This window comes from Mus caroli, unplaced genomic scaffold (assembly GCF_978045245.1).
Source record: "Mus caroli unplaced genomic scaffold, Mus_caroli_1 scaffold_5, whole genome shotgun sequence".
In the NCBI taxonomy this organism is placed as follows: Eukaryota; Metazoa; Chordata; class Mammalia; order Rodentia; family Muridae; genus Mus; species Mus caroli.
In genome coordinates this window covers 130594144-130619458 of record NW_028227260.1, presented here as the reverse complement: position 1 = coordinate 130619458, position 25315 = coordinate 130594144, and the positions used below count along the sequence as shown (strand labels likewise).

Below are 25315 nucleotides of genomic sequence, written 5' to 3'. Positions count from 1 at the left end.
TCAGTTTTCTTGCAAAGACTATACACCTAACCACAGAGGAAACAATATACAACCCTTTCTTTCTCTAGACCAGCAGTTCTTAATGGGGGTCAAAGTCCTAAGGTTGGATTGGGAAACAGTTTCAGGAAGGGGGCTTTGTGAGTCAGATGAAGTCTGCAGTCTCAGAATGTCATATTTTTAAAAACAATTCTCTAAAAACATTAACATTTTTCCTCTTTCTCTACCTTCAAGTGGGGAGTGGGGATGGAGTTCAGTGTTAAAATACTTCCCCAAAATATGCTGGGTTCCATTCCCAGCCTCATAAGAGTCAGTTGTTGTTGTTGTTGTTACTAGTATCAGTATTATTGTAGCTTGCAAGCCACGTAAGCGGGCTATAGGCAGAATCTGGTCCTAGACTGTAGTATGCAAAGTGTTACCATCAGGAATTCACCATATGTTAAACAGAGACAGACAGATAGGCATGCATGCACACAAACACACACACTCACACACACACAATCATAACTGCTTTAGAATGCAAATAGTACGAGGCTTAGTCATGTGTCCTTCCAAGAAAAATAGGGACCTTTTCTGTTTCGTGGTTCAAATAGCAAAGTCCTACTTGAGAAAGTTCCAAAAGCTCCACTGTAGGGTGAATGATAAATATTTTAACAATACAAAAAGTCAAGGACATGGTGGGACACTCGGAGGAGTGGACAGGGGAATTGGGAATGAGAGGGTAGTGGGCTAGGGTACTAGGCCTTGCCTCAAAACAAACTAACAAAAAAAAAAAAAACCAACCCAAAACAAAAACAAAAAACACAAGCAAAAACACATCCATTCATAAATACCAACGGAGAATGTAAAAAAAAAAAAAAACGTCAAATTTCAAGCCCCTTTTCTTTGTCTTAGTCTTACCTCTCAGAAGAAAACTGATTTCACAGTCAAAAATTAATGGCACATTAATGCCTTCACAGAAAAGACATCAAATCTCATTCAATGTGTGTTTGGAATGGTTTTTAGACTCTTCAATATATAAATACTTACATATGCCCTTGATATACAAATAGTATATAACCCAGATATGGTGCATCAGGCATGTAATTCCAGTTGAGGCAGGAGAATTGCGATAAATCTTGGGTCATCCTAAATTATGTTTTAAGATTATGTATCAAAAGAAAATTAGCTAACGCAAAATAAAAGCAAACAAAACCCAGCAACAAATAACAATAACAGCAACAATAACAGCACCCAGGTTCTGAGTCCTAATCAGTGTCTCCCAAACCGATAGCTTAAGTGTTACTGGCACAATCTCCTCATTTCACAGCTGGGAAGATGCTACAGTACAGCGAAGAGAATGCATTGCATCCTTCATCCTCACAGTTAAGAGGAAACAATTTAGTGCCCTCCTAGGGTTAAAAATTCAGTCCTCAAGCTTCAGAAATACTTGGTTATATTATTCAAGAAGATTCTTTCACAATCAATGCATCTCTTCAGCTAACAGGATTTTAGCAAATCTAAAACTGTGTCTTATCTATCAGCCAGAATTTCGTGTGACAACGTAATTGGATGTCAAACTGTCATAAAAAAAATGTGCACCAGAGCAATCAGATGAAAATGCTTCTTGTTATCCAGATGGAGCGAGGCAGGCATGCAGGTGAGCAACAGGAGAAACTGAAACCCCTTGAAAAACAAGTGGGTTCCGTCTTGTTTCCTTATTTGTTTATTTTTAATTTCTGCAAGAGATAAAGACATTTATACCTTTTGAACTACTGCAAACTTAATGTCAGTAGTAGAAACCTTATGATATTTATTATCTGTTAGGCATTCCTAGAAAAACAAAGAAACAAACAAACAAACTGGATGACTACAGTTTGAACTCTTTTCTCAGCCAAAACACAAATCAAATAGGCATTAGGCAAACTTATTTCAAAGTAAATCAGAGATGCTCTTCAGCCTTGACATACTCCAGAGAACTATTCTACTCCCGCCTCCAGGGAGACCTTAAATGCCAGGACCTATTGAAAATGTAACCATTATATTAAGTTCAATCATTTGAAAATGAGAATCATCCTTTTGCTCTTCCTCCCTAGAAAACGGCAGTACAAATGAGTCAAATAAAATCCATGTCGTTTGGCACTTTTCCTTGCTTAAAACAAAGTATGCCTTTAGCTACAGACAGGAAGAAGACCCCCTAAAATGATCACAAGTGTCCAGAAACAATTAATTAGATCGATATGCGTACAACCACAGTTGCACATCTCATACTGTTGCCATTACTTATTCACCACCACCACCACCCCCCGTCATTCACAAGCTTTCTCTCAAGCAAAACCAAACCAAAACAAACCAAAACACACACAGAACCCTTCTTACAGACAATTTCTTGACATCACAAATCAATTATGCAAATATAACTTTCATCACAGAAGTCATAAGCAACAAGGAAAAAAAGAATTACTGTTACCTCCTCAATCTCCTTTTCTGTTAGCTTTTCCTCCACTCTGCAGAAAGTAGGGAAATTTCCCATTCTTAAAAGAAGTCGATAGACAAAATTCCCAATCTTTGAAGCAAAAGACTAGTATTCCCCTTCCTTGGAAATACTGTCTTTCTGTGCTTCCTGAGTCCAGCACAGTTTTCCTTCACCTACATTTTCTGATGTTCATGAGGCAGCAGTAATCCCTTGGCATTAGGAGGAGCTACCTGCCCTCAGTAGGGTTTCCAAAAACGATGCCTGAGCCTCAGAAGATAGACAACCCACAACAATAAAGGTAATAGTTTTCTCCTTGCTATTGCCAGAAATCACAGTCTGAAGAGACAACCATGGACATGTCACCTATGCTAAAGTCTCAAAACTGAGTCATTCTTAGCTCCTCGAATCACACGTTTTCATTTTATGTGCCCTTTGGAAAGCTGGTGACAGAGTAAAAAAAGATCTTCCAGTGACAGTCACCATTTTTCATAAAGAAAGAAACAGAAGAAAAAGCAGCTTCCTGGTACAAGATTTTGTTTGTGAGTGAGTCACACTCCAATATCTGGTTCCCTCCATTCCCTATCACCTGCGACTCCATAGTGTGAAGCATCTGCAATACATTTAGCTTCAGCATTAGCCTGGACAATGATAACGAGTTTCTGTTAACTACCAATCATTTGCATACTGCTAGGATCTCTGATTTTGCTAACAGTTGAACAGATTTGTGTTTATCAAAGGCAGCTCCTTTCATGCAATGATTCCGTGTAAGACTGTTCTATGGAAGAAATTAACCAGAATATTGGAAATGTTGATAAATGTAATCCTACGTAATGTTCAATTCTAATTCACTAAAACTGCTTAACACTGGCATCGAATTTCATTAAAAGTCAATTCTCATGATCTGTACACTGTATGGAACAGCCTGCTGTGAGCTCAATGTCTTTAAGAATCACAGGGGTTTAAGTAACAAGAAAGCAAAACCAGAAAGACCCAGCCTCGATCAAAGTGTAACTAAAATGTTTCGCAATAAAATACCTAGAATTTCAACACAGGTATGTATACACATTTCCCTTACAGTGAACATTCTAACTGACAGTCTACATGCTCTGGGGTGCCATAATCTTTCGATAAACTTTACTCACTTCCATTATGTGCAGAGCTTCTTAAATGTCATTGTCAGGTCATACCTGTTTCTTGAACATGTCACCTTTTGTCCACTTTACTCTGAGGACTCATTAGTCTTGTGTTTTAAAACTAGCAACATCTTGATATGCAAATAATGAGTCTTATTTTCAAATAAAGTGTTTTCAAAATACATTTCCTGTGTATGTACATTTCCCTTGTATGTACAAATATACATAAAAGTATACGTTCACCCATTCATCAATCATTGGTGAATCGATTCACCAATACAAATGTAACTGAACAATCTTTACTCTAGTTAATGGATGTTCACTAAAGCATGGGGCTTAGGGTACAAATAGATTTTTTATACCTTAACGAACTATATTCTCTAAAGGGAAAACAGGTCATCTGGTGATTTTGTGGGTTTATTCTAACGATGAATAAACACAGATTAAACATTTTAAGAGAAATTCCTGTATGTGCTTTTTTGGGGGGAAAGAGATATCATTATCAGTTATCAATTTTTATTTCTGAACCATGGACTCTTTTTGTTGTTGTTGCTACCTTGTGTTCATTTAGGAATTGAAAAATGATCTAACATAAGACTGGTACCTAAGTGGGTCATCAAGTTTGTTCACATTGTTTGGAGTTGGCAAACTCATTAAATATTTGCTTCTTTTGCTTTTCAGTTCTAATCCTTTGTTTGAACTTGACTCTAGGTTTTCCTACATGGTACCTGTTGGTAAGTGACACCCTAACCTGACAGGTATAGGGAAAGTGCTACAGAGCAGACAGGCCATTTTGGCAGTGGTTTGATGTTTCCTTAATGATTCAGAATGGACTTCCTCTCCCTTCCAGAAATTTACATATTAATCATGAGTTGGCTTCAGAATGGCATGATTATGAAAAAACAGTTTTTCTAATAGCAGTCTCTATCTATTAGATTCAGTTTGTTTGATTGAGGGGCTCCGTGTGGGTAGAATGGGGCACAACGACAAGCCAGAGGAGAACTCTGAATAATGAAAGTTGATGCTATCTATAAAAATTGCAAAGGGACTTAAAAATCTCCAATTTAGGGAAAAGTTGTCATTTTCTGGCATTTATAATAATGACATTCTACCCCATTTTAACCAGATTTTATGTGCTTAATATGTGCCTGCATCCCAAGTAAGAGAATTTGCTGAGCTGTTAACTGCAGAAAACACAGAACCAAGCTGGGCACAGTGTCAGAATTCCACAGAAAGCATCTATTTGCAAGGATTTCTCACCTAAGAGATCTAACCCAGGGTGAGAAAGCTTTGTAGCATGGCACCATTGAAGCCAATTAGGTTGATACCAGGCTAAATGAAAATGCCACTCAGTGAAATTTTTCCCAGATAGAATTTAAGTACATATATAACAAAATTTAAGTTATAATTTGATAAATAAACAAGTTCTTTACTTACAGTACACATGAGTCAATGGTGAATAAAAGCGACAGCGGGCATGTTCTAAGATGCAAACATACCGCGATGAAGGAAACAAATCATGGGAGAGGAAGAGAGGTGTTGTTGTTGTTTAAGCTGTAGAATTCGGACACAGTGTTCCCATCCTTGGAGGGATAACTGGAAATCTTGCTATTTTCATTTCTCACACCTTCTATCAGTTCCCTCCCGGTTTCCATTTTCTCTCCTGAACCTGCTACTAATTGCTTCTGCTTGGCTGTGTGTGAGCCAGCACTTCAGATTTGGCCTTGTGCTGAGTCTCTTCAAGACTCAGCTGTATCTCTCATTCTTGACCCTCTCATCATGGTTCTCCAATTCCCACATTCAATTAGTCACCAAGGTCTGTAAATACCTTGAGTGGTGCTCAGAGGAGTCCCCAAACCAACAGAGCAGCTGTGAACTTATTAGAATGCAAATTCCCAGACTCCACCTCAGACCCCAAGAATCAGAAACAGAATGGTTGGAACCAGCCTTGGGTGTTTTAAAACCCTTTTTAAACCCCACTCCAGGTGGTTTCTTAGAAGGCTAGAGTTTCACCTTTATTGCCCTAGATCATTGATTCTCAACCTTTGGGCCACGACCCATAGGAGGGTCACCTAAGACACAGATATTTACATTACGATTTGTAATAGTAGAAAATTACAGTTATGAAGTAGCAACTAAAATAATTTTAAGGTTGGGGGTCACCACAGCACGAGGATCTGTATTAAAGGGTGGCAGCATTAGGAGAGTTGAGTCCTGTTCTCGATCAAACATGTATACACTTCCTAGTTTCATCCAACCTGTTGGGGTTTTGAAGTTTTAAGCGAGTCCAAAGACACACTCATCTTGCTAAATAACTTCTGATAACAGACTACAGATAAACCAAGTAAATAAAGGTCTTCAATTGACATTCAAGGCCTTGTACTATGTGTGCAAACAGTTCATTCTAATTGGTACCTGCCTCAAACCTCTGGTATATGCATTTCTTCTCTCATGAACTTCTTTTTATAAATGACAGTATTCTACCTTAATCTCTCTCCTATGGAATGCTTTTGTACCAGATTCTATCTCATTTAGGATTCATTGGTTTCAATTTCAACATGTAGATGGCCAGTGATTCTAGTCTATAAACTTCTTGGAGTCAGAGAATCTCTTACGTTTGCTGTCTCGAAAGATAAGCACACAGTCCTATCTGGCCCCACCCCCCGTCCCCCCAAAATATGCTTTGAAAGAGTTGATGACTTCTTACTACCTGAAGTCAGAACCAGTTATTTCTTGAAGAGTGAGAACATAAAAACATTAAACCAAAGGCAGCTCAGCCCAGCATGGGAAGTCTGATATATTTCCATTTATTTGGATGGCACACAGAAAGGCTCTGGGCTATTTCAAACAAACAGTCTGGATGTAAACTGGAGAAGGAAATAGGACTGAGTTAATGAGTTTGCTAACCTGGTTTCCCATGGGGTCAGTGGCATTTAAAAGCATACATTTGAAAAAAAATGTTTCTTTCCCCAGGGTGGCTAGACACTCTGACTATAGTCTCTTTAACCACAAGAGGTCAAAGTTCTATTTTCTGTCTCCATACTTAGTAGCATGTGTGTATGCTTTCCTGCTTGGCTGTGTGTGTGTGTGTGTGTGTGTGTGTGTGTGTGTGTGTGTGTGTGCTCGCACGAGCTTCTGCTTAAAGTTAAGGCAGGCAGCAGGAAATTGAGACAGAGAAATCTAAAAACTTTCCCAGCTCTGGTAGATATAAAGTTTGGGAAGAAATGCTGGTTTTATGGTTTCTATTGGCTCAGCTTTTCCCAGTATCCTTGCATTAATAACAACCTACTCCCGACCTGATTATCCATGTTGCTCACCCTTCCCCCATCACCTGTTGCTCTGTTATTCAAACTCTACTCCAGCAAACAGCTAAGCCTAGCTTAATATACATGCTGTAAAGTGATATGCCCCAAATCCATCTGTTTAATGGAAATCTGGGGGAGGGGATTTTTTTAAAAAAAGCAAAAATTGCTGAAACAGAGCGGCTCAAAAATGCATTTTCAAAGAAAACTCTGGATGCTTCTAGATGTCCTTGAAGCATTTCCTCCACCTGCCAAAATTTCACTCGTGGGATTATGTTACCAGGCACTATTGAAATCTGGTAGAGAAATTCACCAGCTTAGAAATGTCTGAACCCATCTAGTGCGGTATACATTTCAAATCCCCTGAAATGTCATTAAGTTGATACTAGGAAGCTGATCAGATAATCCACAGCAACTGTTATTATTTGGCTAGACACCCTACTGTTCTTTAATAAACAACAATTTTAAGTCATCATGGTTGATTTCAACCTCCCTTGCTTCAATGTTTTGAATTTTATGTCAGGAAGGTCTTACAGATTTCCTCCAACTTTCACCTCAACAGGTTAAGAGTGGAGAGAGAGAATACCACCCACACACAATACCTGGTACAAACACCACAGAGGAAGGTTTGAAGAGCAGTTTTGTTTTGTTTCTGTAAGCATTGTCTATGACGAAAGCACAAAGACACGGTGCCTTGGTTTCTCAGCAACACATTAGGAAAGTAATGGATATTCAGCACTTAAAATCAGAGGCTGGGAAGGCAGCTTCATGGGAAAACCCTTACGTTGCATGTATTGGACACTCTCACTGATGATGGCTGGGGTTGGGGAGGAGGACAGGAGGAGGAAGAGCGAGCAAGAAAGAATATTTTCAAATCTCTCATCTCTTTCATCTAAGCTGTCTACAGTTCTGTTTGTTTGGTGTTTTGTTTTGTTTTGTTTTGTTTTTTCCCCATCTAAGGTTCGGGAAATATGAACCACAATTGTGTTCTAATTTTGCCTGAGTTTCCAAAAGTCTGCCATTCTAATGGCTAATCTGATGTTTGGGGATATGAATCATTTAAATCCATGATCTTATGATAAATGAAGAAGAAGAAAAGCCAGTCAGCTTCTGTCAGGGGACCGCTGGAATAAGTCCAAACCAGGCTAAGGAGAGTTCTTGGCAGCGCCCTGCAGCACTCTCTATCCCCAGTAGAGATGTGTTGGTGAGGTGTTAGGAAGAGGCAGGCAGGAATAGAAGACAGGATTTGCTGTGGAAAATAAGCCTCCCCATTATTTGAACATTTGAGTTAGGTGATTTGCCTGTTGTAATGAAGTTTAGGTGGAGGCCAATAAGAAGGATCATGAGTAAAGGTAGCCAGGGTTATGACAGCCTTCTTATTTTTAAATTTCATTTTGAAGGCACTTTTTTTTTTTCAGACAATTACTCTTCTTATTTTCTGATCATGCTGAAGGCAGTTAGGTATCATCTTAAAGAAATATCTGATGTCTATAAGCATTAATTCAGATATGTAACCTCTACCACACAACATCCTATGTAAAGTGGCAGATGACCAAGTGAGAAATATATCTAACATGGGCTTAAAATTTTAGTGGTGAGTATTTTATTGGTTATCGGGGGTTTTTTTTGTTTGTTTTTTTGTTTTTTTGTTTTTTTTTTTTTAAGGAAGAGATGACAATGTGGCCTAATGCTAGGGTACTTGCTTAGCTTAGGAAAGCCCATAGGGTCTAGCACTGGCACTGCAGAAATTAAATAAATAAGTAAATAAATAGTAAAATTACTTACTTTATGGCATTGCTCCAAAGATTCTGTTTTATATGTACACATGGTGGGACATCTTTTGAGTCTTCATAATGAGACATGAAATGGAGTTTGCTGTCTCACACCTAATGATGTTAGTTTTCATTTTCCTAATTCCATTTTCTAGCACCAGATAGACTCGCTAATATCACCACTCTTTCTGAAGATACAACTCAATCTAAAAATAATATCAAGATGTCTGAAATTCTACTATATTTCCATTTATCCAAGACACAAACAAGTTCCTATAAAATATGACCATGGGTGGGTTGGGGAGCAGGGAGGGGGGAGGTTATAGGGGACTTTCAGGATAGCATTTGAAATGTAAATGAAGAAAATATCTAATAAAAATTGTTTAAAAAAAAGAAGAGTGTCTACACATTGAACTGTCAGCCAAAAATACCATATTACAGTTGGAAGAAATGCTCACTTGCTACTCTTTCAGAGGACCCAGGTTTCATTTCCAATACCCGTATGGAAGCTTTACCACCAGCTTTAACTCCAGGGTATCTGCCATCTCTAGGGGCACCAGGAACACATGTTGTGCCCATGCATACACACAGGCAAACACTCATACACGTAAAATAGACATGTTCTAAAAATACATTGATATGAATGAAATGATCAGATTCCAATGAGATAGCTGGGATAAGAAAATAAAGGAACCTCAAAAAAAAAAAACAAAAAAAAAAAAACCTAGTAAATAGAGAGCAGAACAGAGACACAAAACCAACTGGTAGGTCCCAATCACCAGGCAAACAATCTAAAAGGAGCAATGGAAACCGCAATGCAAATGAAAAGTCAAAGTGGAAAAGAAGAGGACAGAGGAAGCCATTTTCCCCAAGGACAAATGTTTGCCCGAAATCACTTCTACTCAGAAGGAAAGCCATGAGACTTCCTTTCATCTCAAATATCTGGGAAGGCAAGTGGGTGAGAATGTCAGAGATGGGACGACTGACTAGTTCTGAAGTATATCATGCCTGACAAAATATTATGCATTAAAATAATTTGAAAGAGTAGAAAGTCTCTATTGTACACATTGCAATTAATCTTTACAGTCTACACAACATAAGCATTCCATAACATACTTAAAGAAACAGTCAAACATTAAAAGGCGGGTAATGTCTATACTATATTCATTAACCAAACCTGTGTAAAAGATTCATAGATGTATTTTAATATCTATTATTTATATTTATTATTTATCTATGTAAAAGCTCATAGATAATGGCATGAAAATTAAAATGCATGCTTGTTCAGACCTTCAGAAAGTTACCGTCTAGTTTTGGAGACATTCATGGCTTAGTTGTTTCTTCAGTTTTATATATATGTGCATGCTGAACACTAATCACATTACAGACAGATCATCACACACACTAGCTATTTACATGGTGCTAGCATATGAACTCAAGTCCTCCGGTGACAAAGACTTTACCCACTAAGTCATCTCTCCAGCCTGAACAAACATATTTAAAGAAAATTGAAGGCAGGAGACAAAGCGAGCACTGTGTGGGCTACTAACAGCAGGCACAAATTATGTAGAAATGGAAGGTCCGAGAGCCTGGCACATTCTCAGGAAGTCCTTGAAGAAAGTAAAATGTGACCTGAAACATCAGGTAAGATTTGGCCACGTGGTGATTGCTGATCTGGAGCTGACACAGTAGATCAAACAGGATTTCTTGATCAGAAGTAGTTAAACTAAGACATTTATAAAGAAACTGAGCGTAGGGCTTTGGATCTGATTGGGGCAGTGGGGTAGTCAGGGTGTGGGTTATTAAACAGAAGAGAGATAAGATGATGTGGTGTTTGCAGTATGAACTGCCCACAGGAGTTCCAAATCTACTCCATAGAGGAGAGTTAATTCATCATAATAACCTCTCGTTGAGGCAAAGGAAATGCAGCTTTTACTATTCCCAATTTTGTAGACAATTTGTACACGGTCACTGAATAAAGGAAAGGCAACATCAAAACAACACAGCAGTGCAATGCTCACTGGCTCCCAAATACCAGGCAAATTATAAGCTCTCATTTTCTCCGGCTCAAGAAGTGGAGGGACATGAGGAGCCTTTTGTATTCAAGCACCATCTCTATCTAGCCCTACTTACCATTCGATTCACATGCCATATTCTGTCCAGTTCCTATTTACTTTCCTCAGGAGACCCCAGCCTGTGGGCCCTACATTTAAGCCTCCAAACTACAACAACTACACCTCTTTCTTCAGTATACCAGTTGGCTTGGGCTATTTGGTCCCAGCTATGATCACTATCATATTTAATGATTCAGCTTCAACCACTTAACACAGATGTTAAGGACCAATGCTTCCAATCTCTTGCTACCTCACACAGCAAATCTGAATGACCATTGAGAAAGAAAGGAGGAGACAGTCACTCTACATACTAAAATCTGGTGCCACAAGTAATCCCTTCACTTCAGGTTTCCTGGTGACAGTTAATAAAAAATTTGTTCCAGATAATAACTCCCTCTTTAGCTTAGCATATTTTCTCATCTTCTCATGCATCTTAACTTACAAGCCATGTTTCCTACCCCTTTGCTTCTGCATATTCTCATTGATGTTATGAACCTTTCCCATCTTGATGGTTCTCCATCTTTTCTCTTAAAGTGCTGGGTTATACACTAGTCACTTGGTAAACAACACACAAGTGGCTAAAGCTCCAATTTTACATCTCCAAACTATGTTGGACATTCTTTTTTTGTTGTTTTTCTTCTTGTTGTTTTGTTTTTCAAGACAGGGTTTCTCTGTGTAGCCCTGGCTGTTCTGGAACTCATGTTGGGCATTCTTATGGTGTCATCCGATTGCTACCTGAAAATCCACAAGTGGGAAGCAGAAGTCATTTGCTTCTTGTCGGGTCTGGCTTGAAAAACTTACATTCTTACTTCCTTCAGTTGTACTGTGGTTTTCACTTGCCCTTATGTGACTAGCAAATTATTAAAGCAAGTGGTACCTTTTTTCTTTACAGCACCTAGGGATATGGAAGGCAGCTTGTTAATCTCAGATCCACTGCATAGCTATGACTGTCCTACTGAAGTAGCCTCTGTAGGTGAGACTGTCTTAAATATTATACCTCTCCAGTACCTTCATTCATCCAATATGGACTTTTCTCTTCCTATACAAGACTTTATTTATTTCACACCATTATACAGAAAGGTTCAATGGCTATTTCAAAGGCTAAAATCTTTCCCTAGCATTCAAATACCACCACTAGCATCTGGCCCACTCTAGTTTTCCAAAGTTATTAACTTATCATTTTCTCATGGGATACTTCATAATCTCTCAAATGATTTTATTCTGTTTTCAAAGACATGTGCATGCATGTGTATGTGTGCTTAAACAAACAGACAGGCCCTTGTCTGCATATGTAAGGTATACCTTAGCTAAGGGAGTTTCTTTACTTGGAAATGCCTACCCCAAATCCTAACAATACTTTTGGATGACCTTCTTGAAGCCTTCTAGTCAGAAACTCTCAGAAACTCTTTTGATACTTACATAGGTAAGTATCAAACAGACTTGATAGTTGTTTAAGCACAGATCATAGATTTCTATATTGGTCCTTCTTGGAAGCAGCTACTAAGTTCACCAATGTCAGGTAATGTTTTTACTCTTTAGCCAAAAAGTCTTCAATAAAGTGTTTATTAATACTAAAACTCCACTTCCACTGAGATCTCAAAACAACCACTGCTAAGCTGTACCACCCTTTTCACAGGTATGTAAGAGCTAATTTTAGAATTTTTTAAGTAAGGAATGTTTCTTTACTATGAGACACAGTATAAAGTATAACAAACATAAAATGTATTCTCTTACCTAAAGGTGCTGAAAGACTGAAAATGTCTTTTACATATTTGTTTAGAAACACTGACATAAGCTTTAAGGAAAATATCTTAAACTTTGAAATATAATTTTTAACTGACAACTTCAAAGTCAAAAACAGATTTTAAACCACTAAAAAATAATTATTTGGGTAGAAAGAAACAGGCTTATTGGTTTATTACCTTTTTTAAGGTTGTACTTTAAATGTTGTTCAAGAGTAAAGCTTCTGGGGTGGAAAATTCCTTTAGTTATAAACATAAAATGTGCACAAATTAAATACGGAAAAATCGTGTCCTCGACATTGGGTGTAGTAGGACAAAAATGTCCAGTACTACGGCATTGAGAAATAGCAACAATATAAATTTTGAGGAACTAATTTCACAAGAATGAGTTTGAATTGGACCAAATCCTGAGGTTTCTTCCTTCCCTCCAACTTTCTTTTACATTTTAAACTAGTGGCAACAAAAATTTCTTTGTTTGAAAGTTAGCAATGCTGAAGACTTAAGTGACAGAGCAGGTAGCTAGGCCTTTGCTCCACATCTCTGCTCAGAGGGAGAAAAAACATTGTGGAGAAAGTAATTTTGCTTTTTAATTTCTGGAAAACTCATTTTTCCCATCAATCTTCATAACTCTCCAACATAAACAGTTAAGAAGGTATGGGCCAGTCAATCACTCCACCCTGATTTGGGGAAATATTACACATTAATTTAAAGAACACATGGCAAATTCAAGATTTCTTGCTACTTAAACAACCTAAAAGTTGCTTGCTTCTAACTCTAACAAAACTCTAGGAGACTATTATGATCCCAGAATATATTTCTACATTATAGTTTTTGGGAAATACAACAAAACTATTCTAGGCTAAAGGGTCATGCTGCATGCTGTGAATGTGTTTTAGGTCCCTGTATAATTTCAAAGATGGAAAAGCTGTCTTCTTTAAATGTTGCAGCAAGTGCTTAAGAACTACATCTAGAAATAAAAATGAAAATAATTGGATAACGTGCTACTTCACTTAGATGGGAAGTGGCGGAGCAATAATCAATAATCTTTGCTTGCTGAATGTGAGATGACTATCCTGTACAGCTATTGACTGACAAATTAACAACGTGGGGAAGGCACACCACGCAAGGCAAAGTTGATCATTTCAAATATGTGATTCCCATTTCAACCCACCTTAATTAAGATCTAAAAATCCAAGAGATAGCCAGCTCCCATAATTAAACAAAACAAGGAGCAATGTGACAATGCTCAACAGCGAGCAGTTAGCAAACCATCTCAATCCAATAAAGTCAGAACAAATTAAATAAAGACCAGAAACCACATAAATCAAATAAAGTCAAGCCAAATGAAATAAAGACCAGGAACCTTTTTCTGGTGAGCACACTGAGTAGCCCAGAATCACCCAAAGTTGATGAAGGGGAGGCACCAGTGTGGCCGCATGCAGGCAGGCGCCTGCTCACAATGGAGAGAGAAGCATGGAGCCTCTGAGCAGCAGCCATATGTAAAGTTCTATGTCTCAACATAACAGAAAGCTGTGCACGAAGGGAAAAGTTCACACGTCGTTCCAAACCAGGCAGAACAAAACCAGTTCCTATTGCAAACTACTAGTTGTCCAGATACAAGCAAAGCTAGACCTCAATGAACGGTGTGTGGGGCAGAGCAGTTAGGGAAAAGAGAGCCAGAGGAGGAGAATGCATGAGGAAAAAAAAGTTTGGGGCACTGGGAAAAACTGAAATGGATTAATACCACAAAAAGACCCACTTTTTCTATTTTACATTTCTTTCCCTCCCCTTCCTGAGTCTCAACCCAGACCTGCCCTTAAATGCAGGAGACATGTATGTCCTGTACAAATGACCCCTTTGAGGAGAAAGGATATTTTTAAAGGCACCTTTTTATTTTTATCATAAATAAAATGAGACCAGTCAGCGCATGCGGCAGTAGACAGAGACTCCAATTCACAAAGTTTGGACTCCTAATAGAAGCGTAAGCTATGCAGTGTTCTCCACATTTCAGAACTTGAAATAATTTGTTTGTTTGATTTAGCATAGTTAGAAGATCATAAGGAACCCAGTTTCAGTGTTTTTAGCCTCTGACTTATAACTCATAAAGGGTTATTTAGGTTACCATGGGGGATACCCCAAATGTAAATGCTTTAAAAAGTTAAGAGTGGTTAAAAAAAAAAAGTTGTGTAAAACATTTGTTGACATAATTTTCTTTAACGAAACGATAGTATACGGGGAGGAGAACGGTATGGATTTTGAGTAAAACGTTGGGTCCCACACTTTTTATTCCCTTTGCACTGGACAAAAGCTTAAGTACGTGTACCAATCACCTTAGCAGACAGACAAGGAGAAAGGTATGTGGAGTCATCACCTAGGCCCTCAGAACAGGATCCTGCATTCCTTGGAACACTACCCACTGAGCTAGGTAGGGGAGCGAGATAGAAGTTTGCTTCTAAGTGGCACCAAAGGGGGAAAGAAGTCATCTTGCTCTTCTGTCTTTGCACACAGGAAGAACCAAATTCAATGCCACCACCACTCCTGGTCTCGCTCCGCCCCAACCTCTGTGTGTGTACCGTGTGGGGGCACCTCTTGGGTGTTTTAGCCCACACATTCCAGGATGTCTCCATCTCATCTAGGTTAAGTTCTGGGACTCCCCCACGCTGAATCCTCAACTGTGCCTCGATTAACAAGCCAACAAGTACAGGTGCCTAAGGTTCTGGCCTATTTTTATACGTGTACCCCCCGCACCCCCCTCCGCACGCCAACACCAACCCGAGTCTCTCCCCAGTCGCCTTAGTCTCTCCAGTGCAAAACACCTTCTAACCCGGACGCCAGGAAACACCTCGAGCTTTACTTCGGGGTCACCTGGTGAGAGATCCGGCCCTGGCTTCAGGTTTGCCCGGTGGCTGCCCCTGGTCCCTGGTGCCTGGTGCCCAAAGCGGGGCTTCGGAGCAGTCACGTGGGCGGCACGGGAGGCCTGGGCTTCCTCACCTGCATCCCAGGCACTTGAACAGCCACCGGTGAGTGGGCCATGGTGGCGACTGCTACTTCGCGCTGCTTCTGCGGTGGTGGCGGTGGCGGTGGCGCCTCGGGCAGAGACTGGCTCCTCCTACGGAGGTATCTCTGCAGCTCTACCAGGCTTCTCGATCGAGGCCTGGAAGGACGCAGAGAAGTGGAGTTAGTGGGCTGGTGGCTTGCAGCCTCCACTCTCCCCATTCCGCCCCCCCTCCCCTTGCGGGGAGGTGAGCGGTTCGCGGCGCTGCTCTCCCGGACTCAGTTTACCTACCCCTCTGCCGCTGGCCCGCCTGGCTTTTGGCTAACAGCAGTGTTGCTCTCCTTCCTGAATGCAGGGCTTGACCTGTGGCGGTGCCTGGGACCTGGGCTCCAGTGATGCCGCTCTGCTGCGCCTCGCCGCTTTAGGAAGAGGAGGTGGAGGCACCCCAGCAACCCGCCCGAACGCTTAGGCTGGGAGGCGGCTGGGGGCGGTTCCCCGGTTGGCCCTGCCTCCACCCCGCTGCCGGGCGGTGTCAGGGGAGCTGAGGCTTCAGGCTGCAAAGGGGGTTGGCTAACATAGCCAGAGTTGGAGACGCTCGGGGCTCTCAGGGGTTGCGGAGAGCAGCAGAAGGGCGGGATCGAAAAACTTGAAACATAACCGGGCCTAGAGAAAGAACAGAAGAGTTTGCGGGAGTGGGGTAGGGGAGATGAGGGCAACCCGGATGAATGCGGCCACGTTGCAGACAGGCTTGCGAGGCTGGGGTGCTTGTAGCCTCCCAGAGGTCTGGAGTTGCGAAAGTTTTGCTTGGCTCCCCCACCTGGCCGAGGGTGGGGCCGCCGAGCCAGACACCTGCTCCTTCACGCCTAAGTTCCCTTCCCTCTTGCAATTTTCAGCTTCCTTGCCCTTAGATATGCCTCAAGTCACTTTAACCTGAGTCTGTCCTTACCTTAGGCTATCAGTTGAGGAATAGCCTGGCTGAAATTGCTCACAATTTCTGCGCGTGTAAAGGAGAGGCAAATTGGAAAACGGATCATGTATTGGCAGAAAACTTAACAACGATAACAGAGGCAAGGGGCATGAGATTACATCTTTCGGAGTATAGATATTTGAATTTAGCATGCAGCACAGTGACTTCTGCAACTCTCTGCCTTCTTCTAATTTAAGTTCAACTCCAGGAGTGAGGCGGACCGTTTCTGGAGGACCCAATAACACAACAATGACCGTGCTAATAATAGCAGTCACAGGAATCTCAGGGAAGCACCTATGTGAACGCACGGGCTACTAAAGGTTACAGGACAAAATAAGATCCAAGGGAATGTGTAAAATGAGAACTCACCTTGAAGTTTGTTAGACGCCCGTGCAACCAATGCACACTCAACAAATGCTATTCTTTTTTAAATATTTTTTTCTCCAAGAATAGTATCTGGTTATTACCAACATTAGTAGTAGTAGTAGATTTCGTTTTCATTGCCCCAGAGACCCCAAAATTTACCCACTATATTTTGTAATGAGTTATTGTGACAAGCGCTCACTTGAGTCACACTGCCTTCTCCCCACTGAGCAAATAGATCAAAAGGCTCAGCCAAGTAAATATTTGACTCAAATATTGCAATTAAAAAGCAATACATCTGAGAAGTCCAATCTGGGCCCCCCCTGCCACATACTACATTCTATTATATGGTAGAAAGATATTAAATATGGTATTGATTTTACCTTACTCCTAGTGCTCCAAGCCTTGGCGTTCTCTCTATTCTACCCAATGGTAGGCCCTGATCTAATGTCTATTTCTCACCAGCTACACTAGCCTACCCAGAAACGTTCAGTGCCACCTAACTGTAATGTCTACAGAGACCTCAAAAAAAAAAGTTTGCTTGTTTGTTTACTTACTTTGTTTGTTTGTATGAGACATGGTCTTGCTATGTAGCCTTGCCTAGACTGGAACTTATTATGTAGAAAAGGATGACCTCAAACTCACAGAGATCTGCCTGCCTTTGCCTTCTGGGCATTGGGATTGAAGGCATGTGCCATCATCATGTTGGACTCAAAGGATTATTATTTTGGAACTGAAGATTTTGAACCTGCAAATCTAAGGTGAGGCAGATAGTGATTCTAAGATTCTTTTTTTTTTTGAGTTAGTAAGATGTGAATTAAGCTCCATCATTAAAGACCCACCTCAAGTAGGGCCATTGAACATTCTCAGACCTACCATCCAATGTACATAGCTGCCCTGTGCTCAGTTTCAAAATTGGACTGTGTGTATGTGGAAATACTTACAGGTCACTCTGTCTGTATTTGGGTCTTTGTATGCCATTGATTTGCCCACTAACCTTACTAGGTGCTTAAAGTCAGAGATCCAGTATCTCTTCTAGGAGAATTATTCAGGAAGAACGATATCTTTTTGAGAGCCTAGAATGTTCTGTGGCACAGAGTAGTTGATATTAGGTATATGTTGGGGATATTACATTTTATTGTATTGTTGTCAGGCTAGACTCAAAGGCACTGCTTTTGGTTAACCTTCACCATGGCCCCCAATTCATTTTTGGCCTGCTGGGTTCTTCCCAGTTTTATTTTCATAACCACCTAAGAGAATGCTCTGTGATTTTAGTAAACAAATGAACTCTAAACATAGTGAAGAAATGATTTTCCTGACTTCAGGCTGGACTAGAATGATGTAGTAGTTGAGAGCGACACTACTGAGACAGTTTCTGAAGGACACTGAGGAGTCTTTTATTTTAGGAATGCTGATCTTGTCTAAGTCCTTTGTTGTCTTTTGCTATTATCAATAAAAAACATTTGGGGATTTCCTTGGGATTCCTTAAGTTTCTGCCTATGCTTTTTGAGACTACACATGTGCTATATGTGGACATGTGCATAAAAACTTTGTGAAAGTGTACATGTTTGAAAACAATCCAAAAACCATGAGTGAGTAACAGGACCCCCACCCACCCACCCACACGTACACACAGCACTATTGCACTACTTCTTATGGTTTTAATTAAAGTAAAATGGCAAATTAAAGAACTATATAGTATGCTTTTGATATCAAACATCTACATGCATGCACATGTGCACGTGTGTGTGTGTGCACACACACATACACACACACACAATGAGTGACTGTTTTACTTCAAGGTATCTTTCCAGAGTCTAATAATACAGGTTGAGTGTCTCATATCTGAATGTTTCAGATTTCAGAGTTTTTTCAAATATGGAGCCATTGATACAAACTCTAACAGTTGATACCCTGAACATGTAAATCTAAAACTTTTGAGCATCAGGTTGATATTCAAAAACTTTCAGACTTCAGAGCATTTTGGATTTCAGATTAGGGAAACTCAGCCTGTATAGTACAATATATTACTACAGGTAATTATGAATGTTTAGCAACTAGATAAATGAAGACTAAATGAAGTTAGTGAAGCAAATGAATTCAATGTTAGTATCCAGGAACCCTCCAGATTAAAAATAAATTAAATTGAACATCTATACGCACCAGTAAGATGGCTCAATGAGTAAAATGGCTTGCCAACAAGCCTCAGTTCAATCCCTAGCACCTATGTGGTGAAAGGAGAAAATGAACTGTCTCCATATGCATGGTATGGCATGTGCAGACTCACAATATGCATACACACAGAGATGTGTAGATAGATGGATAGATAGATAGATAGATAGATAGATAGATAGATAGATAGATAGATAAAACATTTATGGATTGGATTTCCCGATATTTATACTACCTTCAATATTAAATATTGAACTTTATCCACATTTAAAGTATTTAGTGAGGTCACTAATTAAAGCAAATATGTAGCTCTTCACCTAGGAGCATTTTGTACCTCCAATAGACCATATTTGGGTGTAAAAAAAATAGTGAGGGAATTGCTACTGCTCTGTAGTTGGTAGAGATGAGGGATACCCACAACAATTCCCACAACAAAGAATTATCTAATTCCAAATCTCAGTGGTGCCAAAGTTTGAGAAATGATCTATGATAGAGGCGCTACTAATGAAATAACATGCTTGGGAATCAGGGTTCTTTTGGTATATTTAGTTCAATGTGTTGCCTTTAATAAAAATATGAGGTCATGTCCAGTTGGTCCTATAAACAAATCAATATTATTATGTTATTTACAATATTATTATTATGTACAATGGTACCATAAACCACCATTTCCCAAAGAGTGGATGTAATGGCAAGGAAAACAACTGTTACAGACCCCACTCCCCACACACAAGACTTGTGTATTTTAGTTCAATGTGATATCAAACAGAAATATTTATGAACAATATTGGTTTGCTTAAGACATAGACACTAAGTGTGTTCTAATGTGCCAGGGCATAACCTAAGAGCTTTCAAATATAATAATTTATCAAGGCAAATGGGAGCCTTTAGTCCCCAAAATTTAAAGAAAGGGGTTTGTGTTATAAATTTTCACATTTTAAGCCTAATGTCTCTGTTGAAATATATATCATGTGTAAAGTTTAATGGTAAAGTAGTGCACTTCTGAGGATCTTATTCAATTAGTGGAATATATGAAACCCAAGCATAATCTGGGTTATGTTTGAAGCTTGCCATCCGGTGAGGAATATTTGGATTCATGCTATAAGGAACTGAAACGATACTTGGAAGTAAAACATTCAAGGATCTTTTCATTTTCTTGTTCTTATTGTTCTTTGTTTGTTTGTTTCTTATTTAGTAAAAGAATGTTTGATATCTCCAACTGTCTCTTTGCTTTCTATGGCTATCATATTGGAAATGCATGCTACAATAGCTCTAACCTTTGTACCAACCAATATCCTCCACCAAAAAAAAAAAAAAAAAAATCTTAGTCAGAGAAGGTTAAACCTATGTAATTTCTGATTTCTCCAGAATGATCTTGTACCTTTTGGGGATTACACAACAGTCTACCACAGTATCATTTGTAATAGAAACCAAGTATGGAAGACTCTCCAGAGCAGAATCTTGTCAGTAGCCTGACTTCCGTTACTTCCTGATGCTACGGAGGGGACTACAGCAACAGACGAAGTGGGTGGAAGCAGATGCTGGTAAAGCAGCTTCCGGCTCGTAGCATTTCTTTATATGTGCACTCACACTCTTTGAAATGTTTGCACTCGGGCACTGAAAGAAACGAGCTCATTGCCTGCGTCAATTAGTTCCAGAGCTGAGAGAGAGAGAGAGAGAGAGAGAGAGAGAGAGAGAGAGAGAGAGAGAGAGAGAGAGAGAGAGAGCGAGAGCGAGCAATATGGTCTGGATCACTGCAAGCACAGATGCCTGAATCCTAAGGTAGAGTGGCTCCTTCCCTGGTTCCAATTTGGCTACCCCTCCCTCTTAGGTGACAGAATCATGCTGTAGAGTGGCAGATGCCTGTGCAGGAGCCCTCACAGCTCTCCTTGTGCCAAGAGAAACACTGGTTGCTCCATTGGTCACTCCATAATGACAGTTTTGTCTTGCCACAAGGGTAGTGGAGAGACTTCCGTGGAAGAACATTGAAAGGCATTTCTTGAGAGAATTAATTGGGGAAACTGAGGTCTTTGTAATAAGATCGGGTAGACTCTCTGATCCTGGGGTTGCAGCCTTTAGTCACAGGAGAGCCTTTTCATGTGTCACCATGAAGTGATGTTCAACTGCCGTTCTGGGTGATATTTTCCCCTCTGAATTGGCTACTTGTTCTTTAATTCATAGGCTTCTCATGTTCTAGTCAAAGGTGGCAGTTAAAAACAGACCAAAAAAACCTGGCAGTTGAGACCAAATAGGAAGTGACTATGCCATCAGCTCACAGTGAGGAGAAGGAAGTTGTTGCCAGGATCTCTAAGAAAGGCAGTTGTGTAAAATTACCAACCTTCAACTGGCTTAGAAAAACTTTCATGGTTTTGTTACAACTATACATAAGAGATCGTGAAAAGAGTACAGTAATGGCAGGCACTCACTGCAGGGCTATTATCAGAGATACCGAGAAGTATCTGAGGGACAGAAACTCAACACTGAAAACAACCAAATCTCCTATTCTACAACTTTTTCCCCAAGTCCACTTGGATTTTTTAAGAGTCCATGTGCTATGTGATGACATCTGCCATGAGAATCCTATAGTTGATTAAGATGGAGTTGTTACTAAGAAGCAGATGACGTGTATTTGTAATCTCACTTTGACCCTAGATTCTGCCCAAGTTCATACAACCTTGCCTGTTTTCTTTACTTTGTTCTTCTTGAACACCAAGCCAGGGGCTGCACTAAACACTGAGAATACTAAGACATGTAAGGAGTTTGCTTTCTCCCAGGAGAATTCCATAAACAGGCACATTCCAAGGGAGAATGGATTTTAATAGCAGTCCATTTCAAAATACTATAATCTAGATGTAGCTCTACAGACCTGCAACATTATCATTTGGGATACTGAGGCAGAAGTATCAGCACACATTTTAGGCCAGTGTGGACCACATAGTGAAATTCTCTGTCTTAGTGGAAACAAAACAAAATGAATGTAGCAACAGGCCAAAGAGCAACTGATTTTACCTTCTAAGTCCTGGAAAGACAGAGGAAACATTTGAGCTAAGTCTTGAAAAATGACTGGTAAGTAACTAAGAAGAGAGCCGAGGAGCAAGATGAGAGCAAAGAAGGCATTGCAGACAGAAGGAAAGGAGTGAATAAACACATAAAAGCATACACACTCCCTTATCACCTAGGCAACGGAGACTATGCTATCCATTAATACAGGTTGTGAATTTGTAAGACTCACATAGGCAAAAAAAACCGTCTTATTTGAGGTTCTGTTAATATGTACTCTGTTAAGAACAACTATCTTAGAGAAATGACACACTATCCTTGTGGTCTAGCTGTGGATTTACTTTTGGACAGGCAGAAACAGAGTCCATGAGGTATCCCAACATTAGGGCTGGGATAAGTTATGGGCAGACTATGGGCTCCATATGCCTTTCTGCAGGGTTTAGACTTGATCCAATGGGCTCTTAGAAGGCCTGAAGTATTTTAAGGGCGAGAGGGATTTAAGCCAGATTTTTTTTTTTTTTAAAGAAAACTCTTTGCACGTAAAGGGCAGATTGGATATGGAAGAAAGTTGAAGCAGAGGAACCTATTAAGAGATCATTAAGTGGTCAACCTTAAATGTGTAGAGAGGGCATGAACTAAATTAATGGCTAAAAAAATAAAGAGGAGGGGATAGATTCCAGAAACAATTTGAAGGTGAAATAAGCTGCATTCAATTGATTTGACATGGACATTACCAGGGGAAGAGAAGTAAGATGCCAGTTACATAGAACTTAAGGGACTGGGTAAGTGACACCTGAAAACATTAAAAGAGCACCAAGATTAGAGAAAAGATAAAGGGATCCAGAATTTGAGGTGCCTGTGGTAAGATCCAGAGAGCTACTGAAAATACCAAGAAATCGAATTGCAAATAGGTTTGACAATTGCAGAGAAAAATCTCGTATAACCCCATGGCAAAGTGTCAATAAAAGGCATAAAAAATAGAAACCAAATTCACTTCCCATTTAGAAACCCATTTCTTAAAGAATTGGTTTATGCTTGGGGACAGTCAAAAGCTGTCTGTGCCTACTGACATTGTATCTGTACATCACCATAGCTGTAGAAAGCATTTTCTTCAAAGTAGCAATCGTTAAAAATCATATGTATAAGGAACTGTTACTAAATGTTTTTGCCATGTGCTTGCATACATAAATTGACTTTGACTGTATGGTATTGACAATAAAGAAACGAGGGGAGTGAAAGAGAAATGATGTGAAGAAGGCTAAAGGCTGTGTTGCCAGGATTTCTGGGATGGTTTTCTTGTATGCACCTGTAAAATAGATTATTGTACACCAGAACAGTTTGTATTATATTTCCCCTCCTACACTCAAAAGAAAATGAGGTGGGAGATGACATGTGTGCCTGGTTTCATGAAGCCAAGTTAGTGTCTTTCACAATGGAAAGAAAAACAGGAACAATTTTTAGCACTCTAAAGCACAGATTATTGGTAAAAATCATGATGTTTGCTTGCTGTGAAAGTGTGCAGTAACTTGTTAGTGTTGCTTCAGTTCTTCAGAGTCATTCATTGTCTTCTGACTCTTTCATACTTCCCATGCTACTGACCTTATGTGAGCCTTCACACATCCCCGTGGTTTACAGTATGGGAAGGTAAGAAGAATTCAGATGGCTGGCTGCCAGCTTGAAATTAACAGAGATACATCATGCTTCCCGTATAAATTGTGAAAGTAGTGGTAGACATTTACAAAATGAGATCATGAAAGCAGATACAAATAGACTGTATTTTAAATGTCTTGTATACCACATTTTATTATGTGTTTGGACTTTCTTTCCATGTTACAAGAAACTCAAACATACCAGTTCTTAAATTTAACAATTCTTTTGCATCTGACAACATACAGATTCCTGCCATGCAAATATAGAGAAACAGATGCCTATAAAGGATGGATATAGTTGGGGAAGCATAAAAGATTATTGCTGTATGGGAAGGTCATTTATATGGACCAATAGTAGAAGACACTGTTTCTGGATTGTAAAAGGCTGGGTTCGGGAATATATTTCCCAGCAAAGTGTAAGCCATCCAAAGGGAGTGTGCATAACCAAATGTTAAATGCTCAATCTTTTGCTTTGGTTCTGCACATTGCCGGTGAGATGTAGAGTAAGTCTTTCACTGTTCATAAAGCAGAACCCAAGTCAAGCTTGAATTAATGTAACCAGAGGAATTCGTGATAATAGATGCCCCTGCTGGACTGATTACTCTGCATCAGACAGGACTGCAGTTTATATACAACCCTGCTTAATGCTGATCAGGACCATGAATTAGGCACTGCTAGTAATGTACAATTTTCAGTTTACAGATGAAGAAAGTTGAGGACAAATAGATTAAATAATGTATCTAAGACAAAGGTAGAATGCCAATTCAATTTGAATTTTTGCATCAGTGATACATAATTCTGAATGATCCATAGTTATACTGAAAAATTACCATTGAACTGAAACGCAAATATATTCTTATTTGTAACAGTCAGACAGTGTTATAAACCAAGGTCAAATAGTTATTAAGAGGTAAAGTGAGAATTGGAGCCAAGGAATAAGGCATCAGAATTTAGGCTTTCTCCTACTACAGTCATAGAGGGGAGAGTGCCGCATTTCCTATATCTGGAGTGCAGAAAACAATTGTTACTAGTAGATAAGACTCAAAGGATCACGGGTTTAAAATAACTTTGACTTCATTAGAATTTACTATAATTATTCTATCATCTACTAATAATGTTATAGTGTGAATTTTTGTTTCTAAAGTGATAAGGCTTAAAATATTTTAACTTTTGTTTTCCTTTTGTTTTCTCTGACAGAGAGATTAAAAGAGGAAGTGTGATTCACCTTCATGTTCTACTGTAATGAATAGAATTGGCTGATTAGTACTTTTGTTTGAAGCAGCTTGCACTTCTACCACAAAGTAGCTTTGTGCTGTCTATAAAAAGTACTACACCACGTTCCTTTCTTCTGATATTCCTACTCTAAAATGGATACCACCACTCAGTTGGTGAATGGTGGCACAATTTAACAAGGGGGTGGGGGAGAAGACCATCCTTGAACAACCTGATAGACCATACTTGCTGTTTGAAATTAATATCTAAGCCCTGTTTTCTTGTGCAATATGAAGATGATTAATAGCCACATTAAAGGGTGGTAGTAAAAGGTAAATGGGACAACTAACATGATCTGCAGTAACATATCTGATAGAGGATAGAAAATCCACAAAAGTAGTATTGCTTCTTTTCTGTCCATTTGTCCCTTCTTCTGAGACTC

The 25315-nt window shown here is 39.6% G+C and overlaps 1 protein-coding gene across 1 annotated transcript in view; it reads right to left on the bottom strand.

Annotated features, from left to right (window-relative positions):
• The window catches only part of Stk26 (serine/threonine kinase 26), a 67341-nt gene that overhangs the window by 35575 nt on the left and 6451 nt on the right, over positions 1–25315 (bottom strand). The window contains exons 3-4 of the mRNA XM_021152903.2: positions 15802–16173; positions 15507–15669 (exon numbers count right to left, since the gene is read on the bottom strand). Coding sequence (XP_021008562.1) covers positions 15507–15669; positions 15802–16173 — 535 coding nt within the window. The remainder of the gene's footprint in view (positions 1–15506; positions 15670–15801; positions 16174–25315) is intronic.